Here is a 23,106-nt window from a genome sequence, read left to right on the forward strand (position 1 = left end):
GGAAGGCGTGGCTTTGAGAGTGGTGGGCGTGGTTTCCCATAGGAAGGCGTGGATTTGAGAGTGGTGGGCGGGGTTTTCTCTCTGAAGGCGTGGCTTTGGTGTGGTGGGCGTGGTCTAGAGCGGGAAGGCGTGGCCTCGGGCAGGGAGGGCGGGGCCGCGCACCCGTCGGAGCGCGATGGCGGGCAGGGAGGGACTAAAGGCGAGTGCTGCCAATCACAGGGCGGATAGGGTTGATTGGCGTTGCCGCTGTCCAATCAGAGCGAGGCAGCATGGCGGCGGTGTGAGGTGAGCGCGGCGCTGCCGCCGTCCCGCCGGTCTCCGCCGCAGGACGGGCCGGGGAGCGGCTGCCGCCCCCCAGGGCGACGTTAACCGGGCGTTCCCTCCTCAGGCCCCGCCGGTGTCCGCGCTCCGGGCCCGTCCGATGCCGCTCCGCGCTGTGCTCAGGGCCGCGGCCTCGCTGCGCGCCTGCGGTGCGTGTGCCCCCCCCGCCCCGGCCCCGCGGAGCCCCCCGGGGACCCCCTGAACTCCCCCGGGACCCCCTGACCCCCCTGAACTCCCCCGGGACCCCCTGACCCCCCCCCCATGACCGCTGACGCCCCCTGATCCCCTCTCAGTTCCCCTCGGGACCCCCTGGCCCCTCCGGACCCCTCGACCTTCCCCCAATTCCCTCCAGGACCCCCTGAGCCCCCCAGGACCCCTCAAGCCCCCAAATTTCCCTGGGAGCCCCTGACCCCCCCCAGTTTCCTCCAGGACCCTTCAAGCCCCCAAATTTCCCTGGGACCCCTTGATCCCCCTCAATTCCCTCCAGGACCCCTTGAGCCCCCCAGGACCCCTCAAGCCCCAAATTTCCCTGGGATCCCTTGATCCCCCTCAATTCCCCCCAGGACCCCTCAAGCCCCCAAATTCCCCCTGGGCACCCCAACCCCCCCCATTTCCCCTCAGGACCCCCTGACCACCCCCCCCCCCCCAATTCCCCCCAGGACCCCCTGACCACCCCCCTCCCCCAATTCCCCCTGAGCCCCCTGACCCCCCCACCCAATTCCCCCCAGGACCCCCCAGGACCTCTTGACCCCCCAATTCCCCCTGGTTCCCCCTGACCCCCCTCTCTTTCTCCCCCCAGCTCCCAGGTCGCCCCCCGCTCTGTGGAACCCCCTGTCCCCCCCACTTGCGGCCACCATGGCCACCTTGAACCAGCTGCACCGGCAGGGCCGCCCCAGCCCCCCCCCCAAGAAACTGGGCCCCTTGCAGGGGCGCCCCCAGATCAAGGGGGTGGTGCTGAAGAACCTGATCCGCAAGCCCAAGAAGCCGAACTCCGCCAACCGCAAGTGCGTGCGCGTGCGGCTCAGCACCGGCCGCCAGATCGTGGCCTTCGTCCCCGGCGAGGGCCACAACCTGCAGGAGCACCACGCGGTGCTGGTGCAGGGCGGGCGCACCCAGGACCTGCCCGGGGTCAAGGTCACGGTCGTGCGGGGCAAGTTCGACTGCGCCCACGTGCAGAAGAAGGACAAGTGAGCTGGGATGGGGTCCCCGTGAACCATTAAAGGCTGTTGGTGTGCGGGATGTGGCGTGGAGTGGAACTGGGAGGACTGGGGGCGCTGGGGAAGGGTCTGGGGGCGCTAGGAAAGGACCTGGGGATGTAGGGAAGGGGAGTTGGGGGGGTCCGGGGACACTGGGACAGAACCTGGGGACATTGGGAAGGGGCCTGGGGGTACTGGGGAAGAACCTGGGAACACTGGGGGGCACTGGGAAAGAACTGGGGACACCGGAGGGCACTGGGAAGGGGTTGGGGGAACCTGGGGACATTGGGAAGGGGTCTGGAGGGGAACTGGGGACACTGGGAAGGGGTCGGGGGAACCTGAGGACATTGGGAAGGGGCTCTGGGGTCACTGGGGGGCACTGGGAAGGGGTCGGGGGAACCTGAGGACATTGGGAAGGGGCTCTGGGGTCACTGGTTGGCACTGGGAAGCAGTCGGGGGGAACTTGGGGACATTTGAAAAGGGTCTGGGGGCTCTGGGGGAAACCTGGGGACATTGGGAAGGGGCATTGGGGGGTTCTAGGGACACTGGGGAGCACTGGGAAAGAGCCTGGGGACACTGGGAAAGAACTGGGGACACTGGGGGGCACTGGGAAGGGGTCGGGGGAACCTAGGGACTGGAAAAGGGTTTGAAGGCACTGGGAAAGAACCTGGGGGGAACCTGGGGACATTGGGGAGGCGTGGCCAGAACCTGGGGGGGCATGGCCAGACTCCGGGGGCGTGTCCAGAGCCCTTTGGGGGCGTGTCCACATTCCGGGGGCGTGTCCAGAGCCCTGCGGGGGCGTGTCCAGAGCCCTGCGGGGGCGTGTCCAGAGCCCTGCGGGGGCGTGCCCAGAGCCCTGCGGGGGCGTGTCCAGATCCCGGGGGCGTGTCCAGAGCCCTGCGGGGGCGTGTCCAGATCCCGAGGGCGTGTCCAGAGCCCTGCGGGGGCGTGTCCAGAGCCCTGCGGGGGCGTGTCCAGATCCCGGGGGCGTGTCCAGAGCCCTGCGGGGGCGTGTCCAGATCCCGAGGGCGTGTCCAGAGCCCTGCGGGGGCGTGTCCAGAGCGCTCCGGCGGCACGGCCGCGCCGTGGCCCCGCCCCTTCCGGCACGTGACGGCCCGGTGTCCAAGATGGCGGCGCCCCGGGCGCTGCTCGCCGCTCGGCGGGCGGTGTCGCGGGGCTGTCGGGGGGCGGGGGGGGGGACCCGGGGGGGCCCCGGAAGGGTCGGGGGGGCCGGGGCGGAGCCTCCTGTTCGAGCACGTGCGGGAGGGCCTGAGCGCGCGCCCGCAGCTGGACGTGGCGGCGCTGAGCGAGCGCGAGCTGGAGCGGAGGCGGGGCCCCATGAGGGGGGGCGACCTGCGCGAGATCGTGAGTGGGGCGGGGCCTCGGCGTGGGGGGGGCGGGGCCAGGCGGGAGGGTGGGCGGGAGGGTGGGGTGGGAGGGGGCGGAGTCTTTCAGGGATGGGGTGGGACCGTGAGGTGGGCGGGGCCTGGCGGGAGGGGGGGCGGGATCTGGGGAATGGGCGGGAGCGTGGGGTGGGAGGTGGGCGGGGTTTATTGGGAGAGGGCGGAGTCTTTCAGGGATGGGTGGGACCGTGAGGTGGGCGGGGCCTGGCGGGAGGGGGGGCGGGATCTGGGGAATGGGCGGGAGCGTGGGGGTGGGAGGTGGGCGGGGTTAGTGGGAGAGGGCGGAGTCTTCCAGGGATGGGTGGGACTGTGAGGTGGGCGGGGCCTGGCGGGAGGGTGGGTGGGGTCTGGGGAATGGGCGGGAGCATGGGGTGGGGAGGTGGGCGGGGCCTACGTGGGATGGGCGTGGTCTAGTGGGAGAGGGCGGAGTCTTTCAGGGATGGGTGGGAACGTGGGGTGGGCGGGGCCTGGTGGGAGGGTGGGCGGGGTCTGGGGAATGGGTGGGAGCGTGGGGTGGGGAGGTGGGCGGGGCCTACGTGGGATGGGCGGGGTTTGGTGGGAGAGGGCGGAGTCTTTCAGGGATGGGTGGGAACGTGGGGTGGGCGGGACCTGGTGGGAGGGTGGGCGGGGTCTGGGGAATGGGCGGGAGCATGGGGTGGGAGGTGGGCGGGGCCTGCGTGGGACAGGCGGGGTTTGGTGGGAGAGGGCGGGGCTTGCCTGGGATGGGCGGGGTTTTCCTGGGATGGGCGGAGCATGGGGAGAGCGGTGGGTGGGGTCTGCTGAGAGGGGGCGGAGGGTGATATGGGCGGGGCCTGCGGGTGGGCGGGGCCTGGCGGGGTAAACCTCTGGGGTTTTGCGCTGGGCGGGGCCCCAGGGCCTGTAAAAGGGAAGGGGCGGGGTCTAAAAGTGGGAGGGGATTGCCTCGGTTGGGGCGAGGCCTGGCAGTGGGTGGGGTCTGGTGTATGAAGGAGGCGGGGCTTAAATGGAAGGGGCGGGACCTGGGCTGAGTGGGTGGGGCTGGCAGAGGGGCAATGGGGAAGTGCTGAGTGTGCTGCTGGGGGCGGGGCTTGTCGGTGGGGGCGGGGCCTGTCGGTGGGGGCGGGGCCTGTCGGTGGGGGCGTGTCTCAGGCTGGCCCCACCCAGCACAGGTGCAGACCTGGGCCCGGCTGGGGGAGGTTCGAGCGGCCATCGCGGAGCTGGAGGCCGAGAAGGGGCAGGTGGCCCAGGGCGTGCGGGGGCTCATGGTGAGACCCCCGGGGACCCCCCTGAACCCCCTGGGATTCCCCAAACCCCTCTGACCCCCCGGGGACCCCCAGAACTCCCTGGGATTCCCCAACCCCCCCAGGAACCCCTGGGACCCCCCAGAACCCCCTGGGATTCCCCAACCCCCCCTGACCCCCTGGGGACCCCCAGAACCCACTGGGATTCCCCAACCCCCCCCAGGAACCCCTGGGACCCCCCAGGACCCCCTGGGATTCCCCAAGGCCCCCAGGAACCCCTGGGATTCCCCAATCCCCCCTGAGCCCTTGGGACTCCCCAGAACTCCCTGGGACTCCCCAGAACCCCCTGGGATTCCCCAACCCCCCCTGACCCCCTGGGACCCCCAGGACCCCCTGGGACCCCCCAGAACCCCCCCAAACCCCCCAGGATCCTCTGGGACTCCTCTGCACCCCCCCAGCCCATCCCACCCGCTCTGTTCCCCCAGGCCAAACACGACAAGAAGACGGCGGAGGCGGTAAAAGAGGGGACATGGGGGACACGAGGGGGTGAGCCCGTGTCCCCGCGCGTGTCCCCATGTCCCCCCGTGTCCCCCCGTGTCCCCAGCTCCCCGCCTATCGCGCTCTGCGTGCCCAGGGCCGGCAGGTTCGGCTGCGCCTGCGGGAGCTGGAGGCCGAGGAGGCGGCGCTGGAGCAGCGGTTCTATCCCCGGGCGCTCCGGCTGCCCAACCGCAGCCACCCCGACACGGTGAGGGGACATTGGGGACACATTGGGGACACTGGGGACATTTGGGACATGGGGGGACACTGGGGACATTGGGGACACAGGGAGCAGTGCTGGAGCAGCGGTTCTATCCCCGAGTGCTCCGGCTGCCCAACCGCAGCCACCCCGACACGGTGAGGGGACGTTGGGGACACACTGGGGACATTGGGGACATGGGGGGACACTGGGGACATGGGGGGACGCAGGGGACAGTGCTGGAGCAGCGGTTCTATCCCCGGGCGCTCCGGCTGCCCAACTGCAGCCACCCCGACACGGTGAGGGGACGTTGGGGACACACTGGGGACACTGGGGACATTGGGGACATGGGGGGACACTGGGGACATTGGGGATGAGGGGACATTGGGGACACAGGGGACATGGGGGGACGTTGGGGACACAGGGACATGGGGGACACCTGTGACCCTCTGTCCCCCCTGTCCCCAGCCGGTTGGGGACCAGAGCCAGGCCCGTGTGCTGGAGGTGCTGGGGGACAAACCAGGTACGGGGGGTGAGGGAGAGGAGGGTGAGGAAGGCTCTGGGGGGGCAGGAGGGTCTGGGGGTGATGAAGAGGAAGGTGAGGCGGTGATGAAGGCTCTGGGGGGGCAGGAGGGCCTGGGGGTGATGAAGAGGAGGGTGAGGCGGTGACGAAGGCTTTGGGGGGGCAGGAGGGTTGTGGGGTGATGAAGAGGAGGGTGAGGGGGTGACGAAGGCTCTGGGGGTGATGAAGAGGAGGATGAGGCGGTAATGAAGGCTCTGGGGGTGATGAAGAAGAGGATGACGAAGGTTCCAGGGGGGCAGGAGGGTCCTGGGTGATGAAGAGGAGACTGAGGGGGTGACGAAGGCTGAGAGGGCGATGAAGAGGAGGGTGAGGGGGTGATGAAGGCTCTGGGGGTGATGAAGAGGAGGACGAGGGGGTGACGAAGGCTCTGGGGGTGATGAAGAGGAGGACGAGGGGGTGACGAAGGCTCTGGGGGTGATGAAGAGGAGGACGAGGGGGTGACGAAGGCCCCCTGCCCCCCCCCAGCCTTTGATTTCCAGCCGCGGGGCCACCTGGAGCTGGGGGAGGGGCTGGACATCATCCGCCAACGGTGAGAACGGGGGGGCCACGCACACAGAGGGGGGGTCCCCGTGTCCCCGGTGACCCCCACACGCGTGTGTGTCCCCCCCCCCTTGACCCCCGCGTCCCCCCCAGGCGCCTGTCGCACGTTTCGGGCCATCGCTCCTATTACCTGTGCGGGGGGGGCGCGATGCTGGAGCAGGCGCTGGTGCGGTTCGCAATGGGGAAGCTGCTGCCCAGGGTACGGGGGGGTCTCTAGGGTGTGGGGGGGTCTCTAGGGCTTGGGGGGGGGTCCTGGGGGGGGCCCTGGGGGGTGGGAGGATTGAGGGAGGGTGGGAGGAGCCAGGGGAGTCTGGGGGGGGATTGGAGGACCCAGGGGGGATTGGAGGACCCAGGGGAGTCCGGGGGGGGATTGGAGGACCCAGGGGGGATTGGAGGACCCAGGGGTGTCTGGGGGGGGATTGGAGGACCCAGGGGGATCTGGGGGCGATTGGAGGACCCAGGGGGGATTGGAGGACCCAGGGGATCTGGGGGGGATTGGAGGACCCAGGGGGATCTGGGGGTGATTGGAGGACCCAGGGGGGATTGGAGGACCCAGGGGATCTGGGGGGGATTGGAGGACCCAGGGGGGTCTGAGGGTCCCAGGGGTGGTTTGGGGGGGCAGGAGGACCTGGAGGGTCCCAGGGGGACTCAGGGGGGGACAGGAGGGTCCATGGGGGTTTATGGGGGTTCTGGGGTGACCCATGTGGATCCAGGGGGGGTTGGAGGACCCAGGGGAGTCTGGCGCTCCCAGGGGGATTTGGGGGACAGGAGGGTCCATGGGGGGGTCCTGGGGTGGTCCAAGGGGATCTGGGGGTCCCAGGGGGGTCTGGAGGGGCCCCCAACCCCCCCTCTGCCCCCAGGGCTTCCTGCCCATGACGGTTCCCGACCTGCTGCGCGGCGCCGTCTTTGTGAGTGTCCCCCCCTGTCACCCCCCGTGTCACCCCTGGGACCCCCCGTGTCCCCCCCTGTCACCCCCGTCACCCCTGTCCCCCCCCGTGTCACCCCCGGGGTCCCCCCCACCTCATGCTCCCCTGGTCCCTGTGTCGTCCCCACATCCCCCCATGTGCCCCGTGTGTCCCCCCCACAATGTCCCCACATCCCCCCGTGTGTCACCCCCCATGTCCCCCCCACAATGTCCCCACATCCCCCTGTGTGTCACCCCCCATGTCCCCGTGTCCCTCCATGTCCCCCCCACATCCCCCCATATCTGCCATATCCCCCACATCCCCATGTCCCACACATCCCCCCATGTCCCCCACATCCCCCTGTGTCCCCATGTCCCCCATATCCCCCATGTCCCCCCATGTCTGCCATGTCGCCCATCATCCCCCCATGTCCCCACATCCCCCCATATCCCCCCATGTCCCCATATCCCCCATGTCCCCCACATCCCCCCATATCCCCCATGTCCCCATATGTCCCCATGTCCCCCCATATCCCCCATGTGCCCCCCACATCCCCATGTCCCCCCCATCCCCATGTCCCCATATCCCCCATGTCCCCCACATCCCCCCATATCCCCCTATGTCCCCATGTCCCCCATATCCCACATGTCCCCCCTATCCCCGATATGTCCCCGTGTCCCCCCACATCCCCCCATATCCCCCCATGTCCCCATATCCCCCATGTCCCCGTATCCCCCATGTCCCCCACATCCCCCCATATCCCCCCATGTCCCCATATCCCCCATGTCCCACATATCCCCCACATCCCCCATGTCCCCCACATCCCCCATGTCCCCATGTCCCCCATGTCCCCCCATGTCCCCCATGTCCCCCCATGTCCCCCACATCCCCCCACATCCCCCCACATCCCCCATGTCCCCGTATGTCCCCATGTCCCCCCACATCCCCCCATATCCGCCATATCCCCCACATCCCCATGTCCCCCCCATCCCCATGTCCCCCACATCCCACATGACCCCCCATGTCCCCGTATCCCCCCATGTCCCCATATCCCCCATGTCCTCCATGTCCCCATATCCCCCATGTCCCCCCCATCCCCATGTCCCCCCCACATCCCCATGTCCCCCCCATCCCCATGTCCCCATGTCCTCCCCACATCCCCCATGTCCCCACGTCTCCCTATATCCCCCATGTCCCCCCATGTCCCCCATGTCCCATGTCCCCGTGTCCCAGGAGGGCTGTGGGCTGCAGCCGCAGCCGGGCCCGTCCCCCGTGTACGCGCTGGACCCCGCGCGCTTCGGGGACCTTTGCCTGGCGGGGACCTCCGAGGTGGGGATCGCGGGTGAGAACGGGGGGAGAACACCCGGAAAGGGGCAGAACCGGGCGGGACGGGGGGAGAACACCCGGAATGGGGCAGAACCGGGCGGGACGGGGGGAGAACACCCGGAATGGGGCAGAACCGGGCGGGACGGGGGGAGAACACCCGGAATGGGGCAGAACCGGGCGGGACGGGGGGAGAACACCCGGAATGGGGCAGAACCGGGCGGGACGGGGGGAGAACACCCGGAATGGGGCAGAACCGGGCGGGACGGGGGGAGAACACCCGGAAAGGGGCAGAACCGGGCGGGACGGGGGGAGAACACCCGGAATGGGGCAGAACCGGGCGGGACGGGGGGAGAACACCCGGAATGGGGCAAAACCGGGCGGGACGGGGGGAGAACACCCGGAAAGGGGCAGAACCGGGCGGGACGGGGGGAGAACACCCGGAATGGGGCAGAACCGGGCGGGACGGGGGGAGAACACCCGGAATGGGGCAAAACCGGGTGGGACGGGGGAGAACACCCGGAATGGGGCAAAACCGGGCGGGACAGGGGGAGAACACCCGGAAAGGGGCAAAACCGGGCGGGACGGGGGGAGAACACCCGGAATGGGGCAGAACCGGGCGGGACGGGGGGAGAACACCCGGAATGGGGCAGAACCGGGCGGGACGGGGGGAGAACACCCGGAATGGGGCAGAACCGGGCGGGACGGGGGGAGAACACCCGGAATGGGGCAGAACCGGGCGGGACGGGGGGAGAACACCCGGAATGGGGCAGAACCGGGCGGGACGGGGGGAGAACACCCGGAATGGGGCAGAACCGGGCGGGACGGGGGAGAACACCCGGAATGGGGCAGAACCGGGCGGGACGGGGGGAGAACACCCGGAATGGGGCAGAACCGGGCGGGACGGGGGGAGAACACCCGGAATGGGGCAGAACCGGGCGGGACGGGGGAGAACACCCGGAATGGGGCAGAACCGGGCGGGACGGGGGGAGAACACCCGGAATGGGGCAGAACCGGGCGGGACGGGGGGAGAACACCCGGAATGGGGCAGAACCGGGCGGGACGGGGGGAGAACACCCGGAATGGGGCAGAACCGGGCGGGACGGGGGGAGAACACCCGGAATGGGGCAGAACCGGGCGGGACGGGGGGAGAACACCCGGAAAGGGGCAAAACCGGGCGGGACGGGGGGAGAACACCCGGAATGGGGCAGAACCGGGCGGGAGGGGGGAGAACACCCGGAATGGGGCAGAACCGGGCGGGACGGGGGGAGAACACCCGGAAAGGGGCAAAACCGGGCGGGACGGGGGGAGAACACCCGGAATGGGGCAGAACCGGGCGGGACGGGGGGAGAACACCCGGAATGGGGCAGAACCGGGCGGGACGGGGAGAGAACACCCGGAATGGGGCAAAACCGGGCGGGACGGGGGAGAACACCCGGAATGGGGCAGAACCGGGCGGGACGGGGAGAGAACACCCGGAATGGGGCAAAACCGGGCGGGACGGGGGAGAACACCCGGAATGGGGCAAAACCGGGCGGGACAGGGGGAGAACACCCGGAAAGGGGCAAAACCGGGCGGGACGGGGGGAGAACACCCGGAATGGGGCAGAACCGGGCGGGACGGGGGGAGAACACCCGGAATGGGGCAGAACCGGGCGGGACGGGGGGAGAACACCCGGAATGGGGCAGAACCGGGCGGGACGGGGGGAGAACACCCGGAATGGGGCAGAACCGGGCGGGACGGGGGGAGAACACCCGGAATGGGGCAGAACCGGGCGGGACGGGGGGAGAACACCCGGAATGGGGCAAAACCGGGCGGGACGGGGGGAGAACACCCGGAATGGGGCAGAACCGGGCGGGACGGGGAGAGAACACCCGGAATGGGGCAAAACCGGGCGGGACGGGGGAGAACACCCGGAATGGGGCAAAACCGGGCGGGACAGGGGGAGAACACCCGGAAAGGGGCAAAACCGGGCGGGACGGGGGGAGAACACCCGGAATGGGGCAGAACCGGGCGGGACGGGGGGAGAACACCCGGAATGGGGCAGAACCGGGCGGGACGGGGGAGAACACCCGGAATGGGGCAAAACCGGGCGGGACGGGGGGAGAACACCCGGAATGGGGCAAAACCGGGCGGGACGGGGGGAGAACACCCGGAATGGGGCAGAACCGGGCGGGACGGGGGGAGAACACCCGGAATGGGGCAGAACCGGGCGGGACGGGGGGAGAACACCCGGAATGGGGCAAAACCGGGCGGGAACACGTGAAATGGGGCGAAACGTGGGGAAATTCGGGGGGAGCCCCTGGGGAAAATGGGGTGAAAACTGCTGGGAAATGGGGGGAAATGGGGGTCTCTGTGCATGGGGGGTCCCTAAAATTGCTGCCCCCCCCCCCCTCCCCAGGGTACTTCATGGATCACGCCGTGCGCCTGGAGGATCTGCCCATCAGGTACTGGGGACCCAGGCGTCCGGGGGGACCCAGGCGTCCGGGGGGAGGGACCCGAGTGTCTGGGAGGGATCCAGGGAGAGGGACCCAGGCATCCGGGAGGGACCCAGGCGTCCGGGGAGAAGGGCCCAGGCATCTGGGAGGGACCCAGGTGTCCGGGAGGGACCCAGGTGTCCGGGGAGAGGGACCCAGGCGTCCGGGGAAAAGGACCCAGGTGTCCAGGGGGAGGGACCCAGGTGTCCGGGAGGGATCCAGGGAGAGGGACCCAGGCGTCCGGGGAGGGGGACCCAGGCGTCCGGGAGGGATCCAGGGAGGGGGACCCAGGTGTCCGCAAGGGACCCAGGCATCCGGGGAGAGGGACCCAGGCATCCGGGGAGGGGGACCCAGGCGTCCGGGAGGGATCCAGGGAGGGGGACCCAGGTGTCCGGGAGGGACCCAGGCATCCGGGGAGAGGGACCCAGGCATCCGGGGAGAGGGACCCAGGCGTCCGGGGAGGGGGACCCAGGCGTCCGGGAGGGATCCAGGGAGAGGGACCCAGGCGTCCGGGGCGGGAGGGACCTGGGGTTGTGTGTGGGGAACCCAGGCGTCTGGGGGGACCCAGGGGTCTGTGGGGGAACCCAGGTGGCTGGGGGAGGGACCCAGGCATCCGGGGCCCCCCCATCCCCCCTTCCCCCCCCAGGGTGGTTTGCTCCAGCACCTGCTACCGAGCCGAGACCGAGACGGGGAGGGAGCCCTGGGGGCTCTACCGCGTGCACCAGTTCACCAAGGTACCGGGGCGGGGGGGGGGCACTGGGGGGGTCACAGAGGCGGGGGGGGGGGGGTCACAGAGCGGGGGTCACGCCCCTCGCCCCCCCCAGGTGGAGATGTTCGGGGTGACGGCGGCCGAGCGCGGCACCGAGAGCGAGGAGCTGCTGCGCCACTTCCTGGGGCTGCAGAAGGAGATCTGCGCCGAGCTGGGGCTGCACTGCCGGTGAGGGGCTCGGGGCCCCCGCGCTGTGGGGACCCCCCCATGTCCCCCGAGACCCCCCCACGGCCCCCGTGACCCCCCCGTCCACGTGCGGTGTCCCCAGCGTCCTGGAGATGCCCACGCAGGAGCTGGGGCTCCCCGCCTTCCGCAAGTTCGACATCGAGGCCTGGATGCCCGGCCGGGGGAAATTCGGGGAGGTGAGCGCTGAATGGGGGGTGGGGGGGGCACCCCGTGATTTTGGGGGTCACAGCACCCGGTTGTGGGGCTGATCACCCCTAGTTTCAGGGGTGACCCCCCCCCAGTTTTGGGGCTGATCCCCCACAGTTTGGGGGATGCTTTCCTCAGTTTTAATGGGGATTCTCCCCCAGTTTCAGGGGTGACCCCCCCAGTTTTGGGGATGATCCCTCCCAGTTTTGGGGGTGACCCCCCCTCCAGTTTGGGGGATGCTTCCCCCAGTTTTAATGGGGATTCTCCCCCAGTTTTGGGGTTGATCCCCCCCCAGTTTCAGTGGTGACCCCCCCCCATTTTGAGGCTGATCCCCCCCAGTTTCAGTGGTGACCCCCCCCCATTTTGGGGCTGATCCCCCCACTTTCAGGGGTGATCCCCCCACTTTCAGGGGTGACCCCCCCAGCGCACCCCCAAACCACAGCAGCAAATCCTCATGGTGGGGGGAGCCCTGGAGTTAAATCGGGGTGGGGGGGGGGTCCCCAAAATACCTTTGTGCCCCCCCCAGGTCACCAGCGCCTCCAACTGCACCGACTACCAGAGCCGGCGCCTGCACATCATGTACAGCGACCGGGGGGGGCGGCTGCGCCACGCGCACACGGTGCGGCGGGGGGGCGGCTGTAGGGGCGGGGGGGGCTATAGGGGCGGGGGGGCGTCTATAGGGGCTGGGGGGGCTATAGGGGCTGGGGGGCGTCTATAGGGGCTGGGGGGACTAGAGGGGCTGGGGGGGTCTATATGGGCTGGGGGCGTCTATAGGGGCCGTGGGGGCGTCTATAGGGGCGGGGGGGGGCTATAGGGGCTGGGGGTGCTATAGGGGCCGGGGGGACTAGAGGGGCGGGGGGGGGCGTCTATAGGGGCTGGGGGGGCTATAGGGGCTGGGGGGCGTCTATAGGGGCTGGGGGGGCTAGAGGGGCTGGGGGGGCTAGAGGGGCTGGGGGGGCGTCTATAGGGGCTGGGGGGCTAGAGGGGCTGGGGGGGCGTCTATAGGGGCTGGGGGGCTAGAGGGGCTGGGGGGGTCTATATGGGCTGGGGGCGTCTATAGGGGCCGGGGGGGCGTCTATAGGGGCGGGGGGGGGCTATAGGGGCTGGGGGTGCTATAGGGGCCGGGGGGGCTAGAGGGGCGGGGGGGGGCGTCTAGAGGGGCTGGGGGGGGCTATAGGGGCTGGGGGGGCGGCTATAGGGGCTGGGGGCATCTGTAGGGGCCGGGGGGGCGTCTATAGGGGCTGGGGGTGCTATAGGGGCTGGGGGGGCGTCTATAGGGGCTGTGGGGGCTATAGGGGCTGGGGGGGCTAGAGGGGCTGGGGGGGCGTCTATAGGGGCTGGGGGGCTAGAGGGGCTGGGGGGGTCTATATGGGCTGGGGGCGTCTATAGGGGCCGGGGGGGCGTCTATAGGGGCGGGGGGGGGCTATAGGGGCTGGGGGTGCTATAGGGGCCGGGGGGGCTAGAGGGGCGGGGGGGGGCGTCTAGAGGGGCTGGGGGGGGCTATAGGGGCTGGGGGGGCGGCTATAGGGGCTGGGGGCATCTGTAGGGGCCGGGGGGGCGTCTATAGGGGCTGGGGGTGCTATAGGGGCTGGGGGGGCGTCTATAGGGGCTGTGGGGGCTATAGGGGCTGGGGGGGCTAGAGGGGCTGGGGGGGCGTCTATAGGGGCTGGGGGGATCCTGGCAGGGATTGGAGGACCCAGGAGGGGATTGGAGGACCCAGGGGGGTCTGGGGGGGATTGGAGGACCCAGGGGGGTTTGGGGGTGGATTGGAGGACCCAGGAGAGTCTGGGGGGGGATTGGAGGACCCAGGGGAGTCTGGGGGGGGATTGGAGGACCCAGGGGGGATTGGAGGACCCAGGGGGGTCCTGGGGGGAATTGGAGGACCCCGGGGGGGGATTGGAGGACCCGGGGGGGATTGGAGGACCCAGGGGGGTCCTGGGGGGAATTGGAGGACCCAGCAGGGGGATTGGAGGACCCAAGGGGGTCTGGGGGTCCCTTGGGTGGTTTGGGGGGGCAGGAGGACCTGGGAGATCCCAGGGGGACTCGGGGGGGGCAGGAGAGTCCATGGTGGGGGTCTATAGGGTCTGGGGGGGTCCTGGGGTGACCCAGGGCGGCCTGGGGGGCTCAGAAGAGCCAGGGGGGTCTGGGGGTGCCAGGGGGGTCTAGGAGGACCCAGGAGGTTCTGGGGGTCCCTGTGACCCCCCGATGCGTGTCCCCCCCCCCAGGTGAATGGTACGGCCCTGGCGGTGCCTCGGGTGCTCATTGCGCTGCTGGAGACGAACCAACTGCCCGTGAGTGGGGGGGGCTGGGACAGTGGGGGGGTCCCTGTGGCAATGGGGGGGGTGTCATTGTGACTGGGGGGGGGGGGTCCCCGTGCCAAGAGAGGGGGTCACTATGACAAAGAGGGGGTCCCTGTGACAATGGGGGGGGTGTCACTGTGACCAGGGGGGGTCCCTGTGTCAATGGGGGGGGTGTCACTGTGACCGGGGGGGGTCCCTGTGACAATGGGGGGGGTGTCACTGTGACCGGGGGGGGGGTCCCTGTGTCAATGGGGGGGGTGTCACTGTGACCGGGGGGGGGTCCCTGTGTCAATGGGGGGGGTGTCACTGTGACCGGGGGGGGGTCCCTGTGACAATGGGGGGGGTGTCACTGTGACCGGGGGGGGGGTCCCTGTGTCAATGGGGGGGGTGTCACTGTGACCGGGGGGGGGTCCCTGTGTCAATGGGGGGGGTGTCACTGTGACCGGGGGGGGGGGGTCCCTGTGTCAATGGGGGGGGTGTCACTGTGACCGGGGGGGGGGGGTCCCTGTGTCAATGGGGGGGGTGTCACTGTGACAAGGGGGGGTCCCTGTGTCAATGGGGGGGGTGTCACTGTGACCGGGGGGGGGGTCCCTGTGACAATGGGGGGGGTGTCACTGTGACCGGGGGGGGTCCCTGTGACAATGGGGGGGGTGTCACTGTGACCGGGGGGGGTCCCTGTGACAATGGGGGGGGTGTCACTGTGACCGGGGGGGGGGGTCCCTGTGACAATGGGGGGGGTGTCACTGTGACCGGGGGGGGGGTCCCTGTGACAATGGGGGGGGTGTCACTGTGACCGGGGGGGGGGGTCCCTGTGTCAATGGGGGGGGTGTCACTGTGACCGGGGGGGGGGTCCCTGTGACAATGGGGGGGGTGTCACTGTGACCGGGGGGGGTCCCTGTGACAATGGGGGGGGTGTCACTGTGACCGGGGGGGGTCCCTGTGACAATGGGGGGGGTGTCACTGTGACCGGGGGGGGTCCGTGTGACAATGGGGGGGGTGTCACTGTGACCGGGGGGGGGGTCCCTGTGACAATGGGGGGGGTGTCACTGTGACCGGGGGGGGGGGTCCCTGTGACAATGGGGGGGGGTGTCACTGTGACCGGGGGGGGGGGGTCCCTGTGACAATGGGGGGGGTGTCACTGTGACCGGGGGTCCCTGACTTTGTGCCCCCCCCCCAGGACGGCCGTGTGCGCGTCCCCCCCCCCCTGCAGCCCCTGGTGGGGCAGGAGCTGCTGAGCCCCCCCCGCGCCCCCCTCCTGCGCTACATCGGCCCCAACCAACCCGGGGGGGGCCCCCGAGGGGGGGGGGGCACCCCCTGAACTGAGGGGACGCCCCAAGTGTCCCCATTGGGGGGGGGGCACCCTGAAACTGGACGGGATGCGCAGACAACGAACAGAATGTGCCCCCCCCCCCAATAACATCATTGTCACCCCCCCCCCCCCGAAATGCAGCATTTGGGGGGGGGCTGAATAAAGGGGGGGGGCAAACACCTCATTTATTGTACAACACGTGGTAGAGATTCTCTAAGGCTATGGGGGGATTGGGGGGGGGGGGGGATTTTTGGGGGGGGACACACATGGGGGGGTCCCCAAATCCCCCCCCCATAAATAGAGGGTGGGGTCAGTGCGGGCAGCGGCCGCTGTTGATGACGATGTCGTCGTATTCATCCTGGGGGGGGACACGGAATTGGGGGGGGGTCCCAAAATTTTGGGGGGGGGGTGAGAAGAGACACCCCCCCCCCCCCCATGTTAATTTTGGGAGGGGTCTGGAAGCCCCTATTAATTTTGGGGGGTGCCAAGAGCGGGAAACCCCCCCCGGGATTTGAATGAGTGGGATGAGCCCCCCCCCCCCCCCCGCCTTCTTAATTTGGGGGGTCCAGGAGCTGGGGGACCCCACCCCCCCTCACCTTGATACGGGGGGGGGTGAGGGGGTGGGAGGGAGGGAGGGGGTGGGGGGGAATAGGAGGGGGGGTGGGGGGGAGTTGGGTGGGGAAGGGGGGGGAGTGGGGGGGGAGGAGGGGGGAGTGGGGGGGAGGGGGGAGTGGGGGGGAGGGGGGAGTGGGAGGAGTAGGGGGGAGAATGGGGGGGGGAGTGGGGGGGGGGAGTGGAAGGGGGAGTGGGGGGGAGGAGGGGGGGAGTGGGGGGGAAAGGGGGAGGGGAGAAGGGTGGGGGAGAAGGGGGGGAGTGGGGGGGGAGTAGAAGGGGGGAGGGGGGAGTGGGAGGGGGGTTTTGAGTGGGGGGGGAAGTGGGGAGGGGGTGGGGGGGAGTGGGGGGGGAGGTGGGGGGGAAGGGGGGGAGTAGAGGAGGGAGGGGGGGAGTAGGGGGGGAGTGGGGTGGGGGGGGAAGTGGGGAGGGGTGGGAGGGGTGGGGGGGAGTGGGGAAGGGGGCGGGAGGTGAGGGGGAGGGGGGGGAGTAGTGGGGGGGAGTGGGGGAGAGTGGGGAGGGGGGGGGGTGGGGTTTTGAGTAGGAGGGGGGTGGGGGAGGGAGGAGGGGGGGTGGGAGGGGGGAGAAGGGGGGGAGTGGGGGAGGGAGGAGGGGGCAGTGGGGGTGGGAGGGGGAGTGGAAGGGGCGGGGGGGAGGGGGTAGAAGGGGGGGGGCAGTGGGGTAGAGGCCCCCCCATCGCGGTTGGTGCCGGGGGGCCCGGTGGGGGGGGCGCTCACGGTGCTGCCGTCACCGTCGCTGTCGCTGTCGCTGGGGGGGGGCTCGCTGGCCCCCCAGGCGCGCAGCAGGGGGCTCAGGCGGGGGTCGCGGCGGCGCCGGGCGCTGCCCAGGGGGGTGAACCCCAGAAACGTGGGGGTGTCGGGGTCGGCCCCCCCCCGCAGCAGCAGCTCCGCCACCTCCGGGCTCTGCGCCTCCACCGCCAAGTGCAGGGGGGTGCGCCCGCAGCCCGGCTCCTGCGGACACCGTCAGGGGGCCAGAACCCCCCGGACCCCCTGAACCCCCCCTGACACCCCTGACCCCCCCCAGACTCCCCTGAGCCCCCCTAAACCCCCCCGGTCCCCCTAAACCCCCCAGACCCCCCCTGGTCCCCCTAAACCCCCCCAGATCCCCCAGACCCCCCCTGGTCCCCCTAAACCCCCCCAGACCCCCCTGACCCCCCCCAGACCCCCCTGAGCCCCCCCGGTCCCCCTAAACCCCCCAGACTCCCCTGACCCCCCCAGGGCCCCCTAAACCCCCCTGGTCCCCCTAAACCCCCCCAGACCCCCCTGACCCCCCCAGGGCCCCCTAAACCCCCCCCAGACCCCCCCTGGTCCTCCTAAACCCCCCTGGTCCCCCTAAACCCCCCCCAGACCCCCCCTGGTCCTCCTAAACCCCCCTGGTCCCCCTAAACCCCCCCCAGACCCCCCCTGGTCCTCCTAAACCCCCCTGGTCCCCCTAAACCCCCCCAGACCCCCCTGACCCCCCCCAGACCCCCTGACCCCCCCAGACCCCTCTGACCCCCCCGGTCCCCCCAGACCCCCCTCATCTCTATGGCCAATTTGGGGGGGGGGTGTGGCTGCATCTCAGCCCCTGGGGGGTCACAGGGGTTGGGGGGGTCGTGGGAGGTTTGGGGGGCCATGGGGGGTGTGGGGGGGCCATGGGGGTGTGGGGGGTCCATGGGGGGTGTGGGGGGGCCACGGGGGGTGTGGGGGGGCCATGGGGGTGTGGGGGGCCATGGGGGTGTGGGGGGGCCGTGGGGGGTGTGGGGGGGGTCGTGGGGGGTGTGGGGGGGCCACGGGGGGTGTGGGGGGGTCCATGGGGTGTGGGGGGCCATGGGGGTGTGGGGGGGCCATGGGGGTGTGGGGGGCCATGGGGGTGTGGGGGGGCCACGGGGGGTGTGGGGGGGTCCATGGGGTGTGGGGGGCCATGGGGGGTGTGGGGGGGTTGTGGGAGGTTTGGGGGGCCCATGGGGGGGCCATGGGGGTGTGGGGGTGCCCATGGGGGTGTGGGGGGCCATGGGGGGTGTGGGGGGGTCCATGGGGGCTGTGGGGGGGTCGTGGGAGGTTTGGGGGGCCATGGGGGGTGTGGAGGGGCCGTGGGGGGTGTGGGGGGTCCATGGGGGTGTGGGGGGGGGTGTGGGGGGGTCCATGGGGGTGTGGGGGGGTCGTGGGAGGTTTGGGGGGCCATGGGGGGGTCCATGGGGGGCGTGGGGGGGCCATGGGGGTGTGGGGGGTCCATGGGGGTGTGGGGGGGTCCATGGGGGGTGTGGGGGGGTCGTGGGAGGTTTGGGGGGCCATGGGAGTGTGGGGCTCCATGGGGGTGTGGGGGGCCATGGGAGGTTTGGGGAGCCATGGGGGGTGTGGGGGGGTCCATGGGGGGCGTGGGGGGGGTGTGGGGGGGGTGTGGGGGGCCCATGGGGTGTGGGGGGGCCCAGACGCACCGGTTTGTTGGGGTCGGCCCCCCCGCGCAGCAGCAGCTGCACCAGCTCCGGGTCCTTGCGCAGAACGGCCAAGTGCAGGGGGGTGTGACCTGGGGCACAACCGGGGGTCACCGGGACCCCCAAAAACCCACAGGAGCCCCCCAACCCCGTAAGAGCCCCCCCGGCCTCATAGAGACCCCTGCAAGCCCCATAAGGGCCCCCCAGATCCATAAGAGCCCCTTGGACCCCCCCAGCCCCACAGGACCCCTCGGGCCCCCCCCAGCCCTCTAAGAGCCCACATGCCCCCCCCAGCCCCACATCCCCCCCGACCCACACGACCCCCCAGCCCCATAACAGCCCCTTAGACCCACGGGACCCCCCAGCCCCACGGGACCCCCCCAGCCCCACAGGACCCCCCCAGCCCCATAAGAGCCCCATAAGACCCCCTGGCTCCCCCAGCCCCACAGGACCCCCCCAGCCCCATAAGAGCCCCTTAGACCCACACAACCCCCCAGCCCCACAGGACCCCCCCAGCCCCACAAGGGCCCCACAAGACCCCCTGGCCCCCTGGGACCCCCCCAGCCCCACAGGACCCCCCCAGCCCCACAAGGGCCCCACAAGACCCCCTGGCCCCCCCAGCCCCACAGGACCCCCCCAGCCCCATAAGAGCCCCATAAGACCCCCTGGCCCCCCCAGCCCCACAGGACCCCCCCAGCCCCACAAGTGCCCCACAAGACCCCCTGGCCCCCCAGGACCCCCCCAGCCCCACAAGTGCCCCACAGGACCCCCAGGCCCCCCCCAGCCCCCCAGGACCCCCCCAGCCCCACAAGTGCCCCACAGGACCCCCTGGCCCCCCCAGCCCCCCAGGACCCCCCCAGCCCCACAAGTGCCCCACAGGACCCCCTGGCCCCCCAGGACCTCCCCAGCCCCACAAGTGCCCCACAGGACCCCCAGGCCCCCCTGGCCCCCCCAGCCCCCCTGGCCCCCCCAGCCCCCCAGGACCCCCCCAGCCCCACAAGTGCCCCCCAGGCCCCCCAGGCCCCTCACCGTCGTAGTTGGCTCCGTCCACGGGCACCTCCTGCGGGCGGGGGGGCTCCCGGGGGGGCTCCCGGGGGGGCGCGGGGGGGGGGGCGCAGCAGCTCCCGCACGCACTGGGGGTGCCCCTCCCGCACCGCCAGGTGCAGCGCCGAGTGCCCCCCCCGGGCCAGCGCCCGCGCCCCCGCCCCCGCCGCCCGCAGCTTCCGCACCAGCGCAGGCAACCCCAGCACGGCCGCCAGGTGCAGGGGGGTCTGGGGACAGCATTGGGGACAATGGGGACATCATTGGGGACAATGGGGACAATGGGGACACCCAGCACGGCCGCCAGGTGCAGGGGGGTCTGGGGACAGCATTGGGGACAATGGGGACATCATTGGGGACAATGGGGACATCGGGGACACCCAGCACGGCCGCCAGGTGCAGGGGGGTCTGGGGACAATGGGGACATCATTGGGGACAATGGGGACATCATTGGGGACATCATTGGGGACATTGGGGACAATGGGGACACCCAGCACGGCCGCCAGGTGCAGGGGGGTCTGGGGACAGTGGGGACATCATTGGGGACAATGGGGACATCATTGGGGACATCATTGGGGACATCATTGGGGACATTGGGGACAATGGGGACACCCAGCACGGCCGCCAGGTGCAGGGGGGTCTGGGGACAGCATTGGGGACATTGGGGACATTGGGGACATCATTGGGGACAATGGGGACAATGGGGACATCGGGGACACCCAGCACGGCCGCCAGGTGCAGGGGGGTCTGGGGACAGTGGGGACATCATTGGGGACAATGGGGATATTGGGGACACCCAGCACGGCCGCCAGGTGCAGGGGGGTCTGGGGACATTGGGGACATCATTGGGGACAATGGGGACATCATTGGGGACATTGGGGACATTGGGGACACCCAGCACGGCCGCCAGGTGCAGGGGGGTCTGGGGACATCAGTGGGGACATTGGGGACATCATTGGGGACATTGGGGACATCATTGGGGACAATGGGGACATCGGGGACACCCAGCACGGCCGCCAGGTGCAGGGGGGTCTGGGGACATCAGTGGGGACATTGGGGACAGCATTGGGGACATTGGGGACATCATTGGGGACAATGGGGACATTGGGGACACCCAGCACGGCCACCAGGTGCAGGGGGGTCTGGGGACATCAGTGGGGACATTGGGGACATCACTGGGGACATTGGGGACAATGGGGACACCCAGCACGGCTGCCAGGTGCAGGGGGGTCTGGGGACAGCATTGGGGACATTGGGGACAATGGGGACATTGGGGACACCCAGCATGGCCGCCAGGTGCAGGGGGGTCTGGGGACATTGGGGACATCATTGGGGACAAGGGGGACATCATTGGGGACAATGGGGACACCCAGCACGGCCGCCAGGTGCAGGGGGGTCTGGGGACAATGGGGACATCATTGGGGACAATGGGGACATTGGGGACATCATTGGGGACGTTGGGGACATCATTGGGGACAATGGGGACATCATTGGGGACACTGGGACATTGTGGGTGGCCAAGACCCTTAATGGGGGGGACACTGGGGGGGACATTGGGGGGGACATTAAACCCCCACGTGAACCGGGGGGGCCCTGGGATCAGAGCTGGGGGGACGGGGACATTGGGGGGGCGCAGGGACATGTTGGGGGGCCAAGGGGACAGCTGGGGGGGCCCAGGTGCCCCGTACCCCCCTACCTGGCCCAGGTCGTTCTGCAGGTCCAGGTGGGTGCTGCCCCCCCCCGGGTGGGTGCTGCCCCCCACCCAGTGCCCGTGCCCCCCCAGGTGGGTGCTGCCCCCCCCCCCAGTGCCCGTGCCCCCCCCAGGTGGGTGCTGCCCCCCCCAGGTGGGTCTGCCCCCCCGTACCTGGCCCAGGTCGTTCTGCAGGTCCAGGTAGGCGCTGCCCCCCCCCGGCTGGGTGCTGTGCCCCCCCAGGTGGCGCAGGATGGCGTCCAACAGCCCCTCGTGCTCGTGGATCACGGCCAAGTGCAGCGCCCTGGGGGGGCACGGGGGTCAGCGGGGGCAGTGGGGACGTGGGGGGGTCAGGGGGGCCGGGGGGGGGCAGTGGGGACTCGGGGATTCAATGGGAGGTGGGGGGTCAATGGGACATGGGGGGGTCAATGGGGACATGGGGGGGTCAAGGGGACTCGGGGATTCAATGGGAGGTGGGGGATCAATGGGACATGGGGGGGTCAGTGGGGACATGGGGGGGTCAAGGGCACACGGGGGATCAATGGGAATGGGGGGGGGTTCAATGGGAACCAGGGGGGTTCAATGGGGACATGGGGGGGTCAATGGGGACATGGGGGGGGTCAATGGGGACACGGGGGGGGTCAATGGGGACACGGGGGGGGTAATCAATGGGATGTGGGGGTTCAATAGGGACATGGAGGGGTCAATGGGGATATAGGGGGGTCAATGGGGACACAGAGGGGTCAATGGGGACATGGAGGGGTCAATGGGATGTGGGGGTTCAACAGGGACATGGGGGGGTCAATGGGAGATGGGGAGGGATCGGGGGGGGATCAACAGGGACGGGGGTGATCAGGGGGGACATGGGGGGATCAAGGGGATGTGGGGGTTCAAAAGGGACATGGGGGGGTCAATGGGGACACGGGGGGGGATCGGGGGGCACGGGGGGGTCAATAGGGACATGGAGGTTCAATGGGACATGGGGGGTTCAATGGGACATGGGGGTTCAATAGGGACATGGGGGGGTCAATAGGGACATGGGGGGGTCAATAGGGACACGGGGGTTCAATGGGGGCACGGGGGGGTTCAATGGGACATGGGGGGTTCAATGGGACATGGGGGGGTTCAATAGGGACACGGGGGGTTCAATGGGACACGGGGGGTTCAATGGGGACATGGGGGGTTCAATGGGGACACGGGAGGGTTCAATGGGGACACGGGGGTTCAATGGGGACACGGGGGGGTCAATAGGGACATGGGGGGGTTCAATGGGACATGGGGGGTTCAATGGGGACACGGGGGGGTTCAATGGGACACGGGGGGGTTCAATGGGACGGGGGGGTTCAATGGGGACACGGGGGGGTCCGTGTCCCGGGGTCCCCGTGTCCCCCCTCACGTGTCTCCGTCCTCGGTGACGAAGCCCAGGACGTGGCTCAGCCAGCCCGAGGGGTCCGGGGGCTCCGGGGCCGCCGCCTCCGCCTCCTCCTCCCCGGGGGCCCCGGGCAGCGGCCCCAGCGGCCCGAGCGGCCCCTCGTCCAGCGAGCCCAGCGAGCCCAGGCCGCTGTCGCACCGCTCATCGCCCTCGGGCCGCTTCTGCTCGGCGGGCGCCGCCGGGGCCGCGTCCGGGGCCGCCATGGCCGGGCCGGGGCCGCTCAGGCCGCCATCGCACCGGGAAATCCCCGCCGGGGCCTCACGGGGGCTTCGGGGAAGGGGCTAGCGGGGGGGTGACCAATCAGCGCCGGCGGCCGGGAGGTGTGGCAGTGAGGGGCGATGCTCTCCGCCAATCAGCGCTGGGAAGGGCGGGCGGCGCGGTGCACGCCGGGAGGTGTGGCAGGGAGGGGCGATGCTCTCCACCAATCAGTGCTGGGAGGGGCG

At 70.5% G+C, this 23,106-nt stretch overlaps 3 protein-coding genes across 3 annotated transcripts; 2 read left to right on the forward strand and 1 right to left on the reverse strand.

The window, feature by feature from the left end:
* The first annotated feature begins 254 nt into the window (after nt 1–254).
* MRPS12 (mitochondrial ribosomal protein S12) lies at nt 255–1,560 on the forward strand. Its single transcript, XM_065859452.1, has 3 exons — nt 255–285; nt 389–470; nt 1,121–1,560. Exons 2-3 carry the CDS (start codon nt 422–424, stop codon nt 1,510–1,512), a joined length of 441 nt encoding a protein of 146 aa, XP_065715524.1. The 5' UTR covers nt 255–285; nt 389–421; the 3' UTR covers nt 1,513–1,560.
* Nucleotides 1,561–2,629: 1,069 nt separating this feature from the next.
* Nucleotides 2,630–15,650, forward strand: SARS2 (seryl-tRNA synthetase 2, mitochondrial). The gene is given in 17 exon segments (XM_071800869.1): nt 2,630–2,703; nt 2,705–2,882; nt 4,069–4,164; nt 4,626–4,655; nt 4,745–4,885; nt 5,345–5,399; nt 5,925–5,988; nt 6,093–6,198; nt 6,860–6,907; nt 8,138–8,246; nt 10,629–10,674; nt 11,351–11,438; nt 11,529–11,641; nt 11,742–11,835; nt 12,372–12,464; nt 14,071–14,136; nt 15,323–15,650. Coding segments are annotated over 17 exon segments (1,527 nt in total). The 5' UTR covers nt 2,630–2,644; the 3' UTR covers nt 15,464–15,650.
* Nucleotides 15,615–23,092, reverse strand: NFKBIB (NFKB inhibitor beta). The gene is given in 7 exon segments (XM_071800873.1): nt 15,615–15,812; nt 16,804–17,037; nt 18,504–18,592; nt 19,530–19,620; nt 19,622–19,771; nt 21,406–21,535; nt 22,628–23,092. Coding segments are annotated over 7 exon segments (981 nt in total). The 5' UTR covers nt 22,867–23,092; the 3' UTR covers nt 15,615–15,764.
* Nucleotides 23,093–23,106: the final 14 nt, after the last annotated feature.

Source organism: Patagioenas fasciata, chromosome 33 (assembly GCF_037038585.1).
Source record: "Patagioenas fasciata isolate bPatFas1 chromosome 33, bPatFas1.hap1, whole genome shotgun sequence".
NCBI classification, from domain to species: domain Eukaryota; kingdom Metazoa; phylum Chordata; class Aves; order Columbiformes; family Columbidae; genus Patagioenas; species Patagioenas fasciata.

Coding starts and splice junctions, on each gene's coding strand:
- MRPS12 (XM_065859452.1), top strand. CDS start 422: ATGCCGCTCCGCGCTGTGCTCAGGGCCGCGGCCTCGCTGCGCGCCTGC. Junction 471..1,120: donor GGCCTCGCTGCGCGCCTGCG/GTGCGTGTGCCC, acceptor TTCTCCCCCCAG/CTCCCAGGTCGCCCCCCGCT.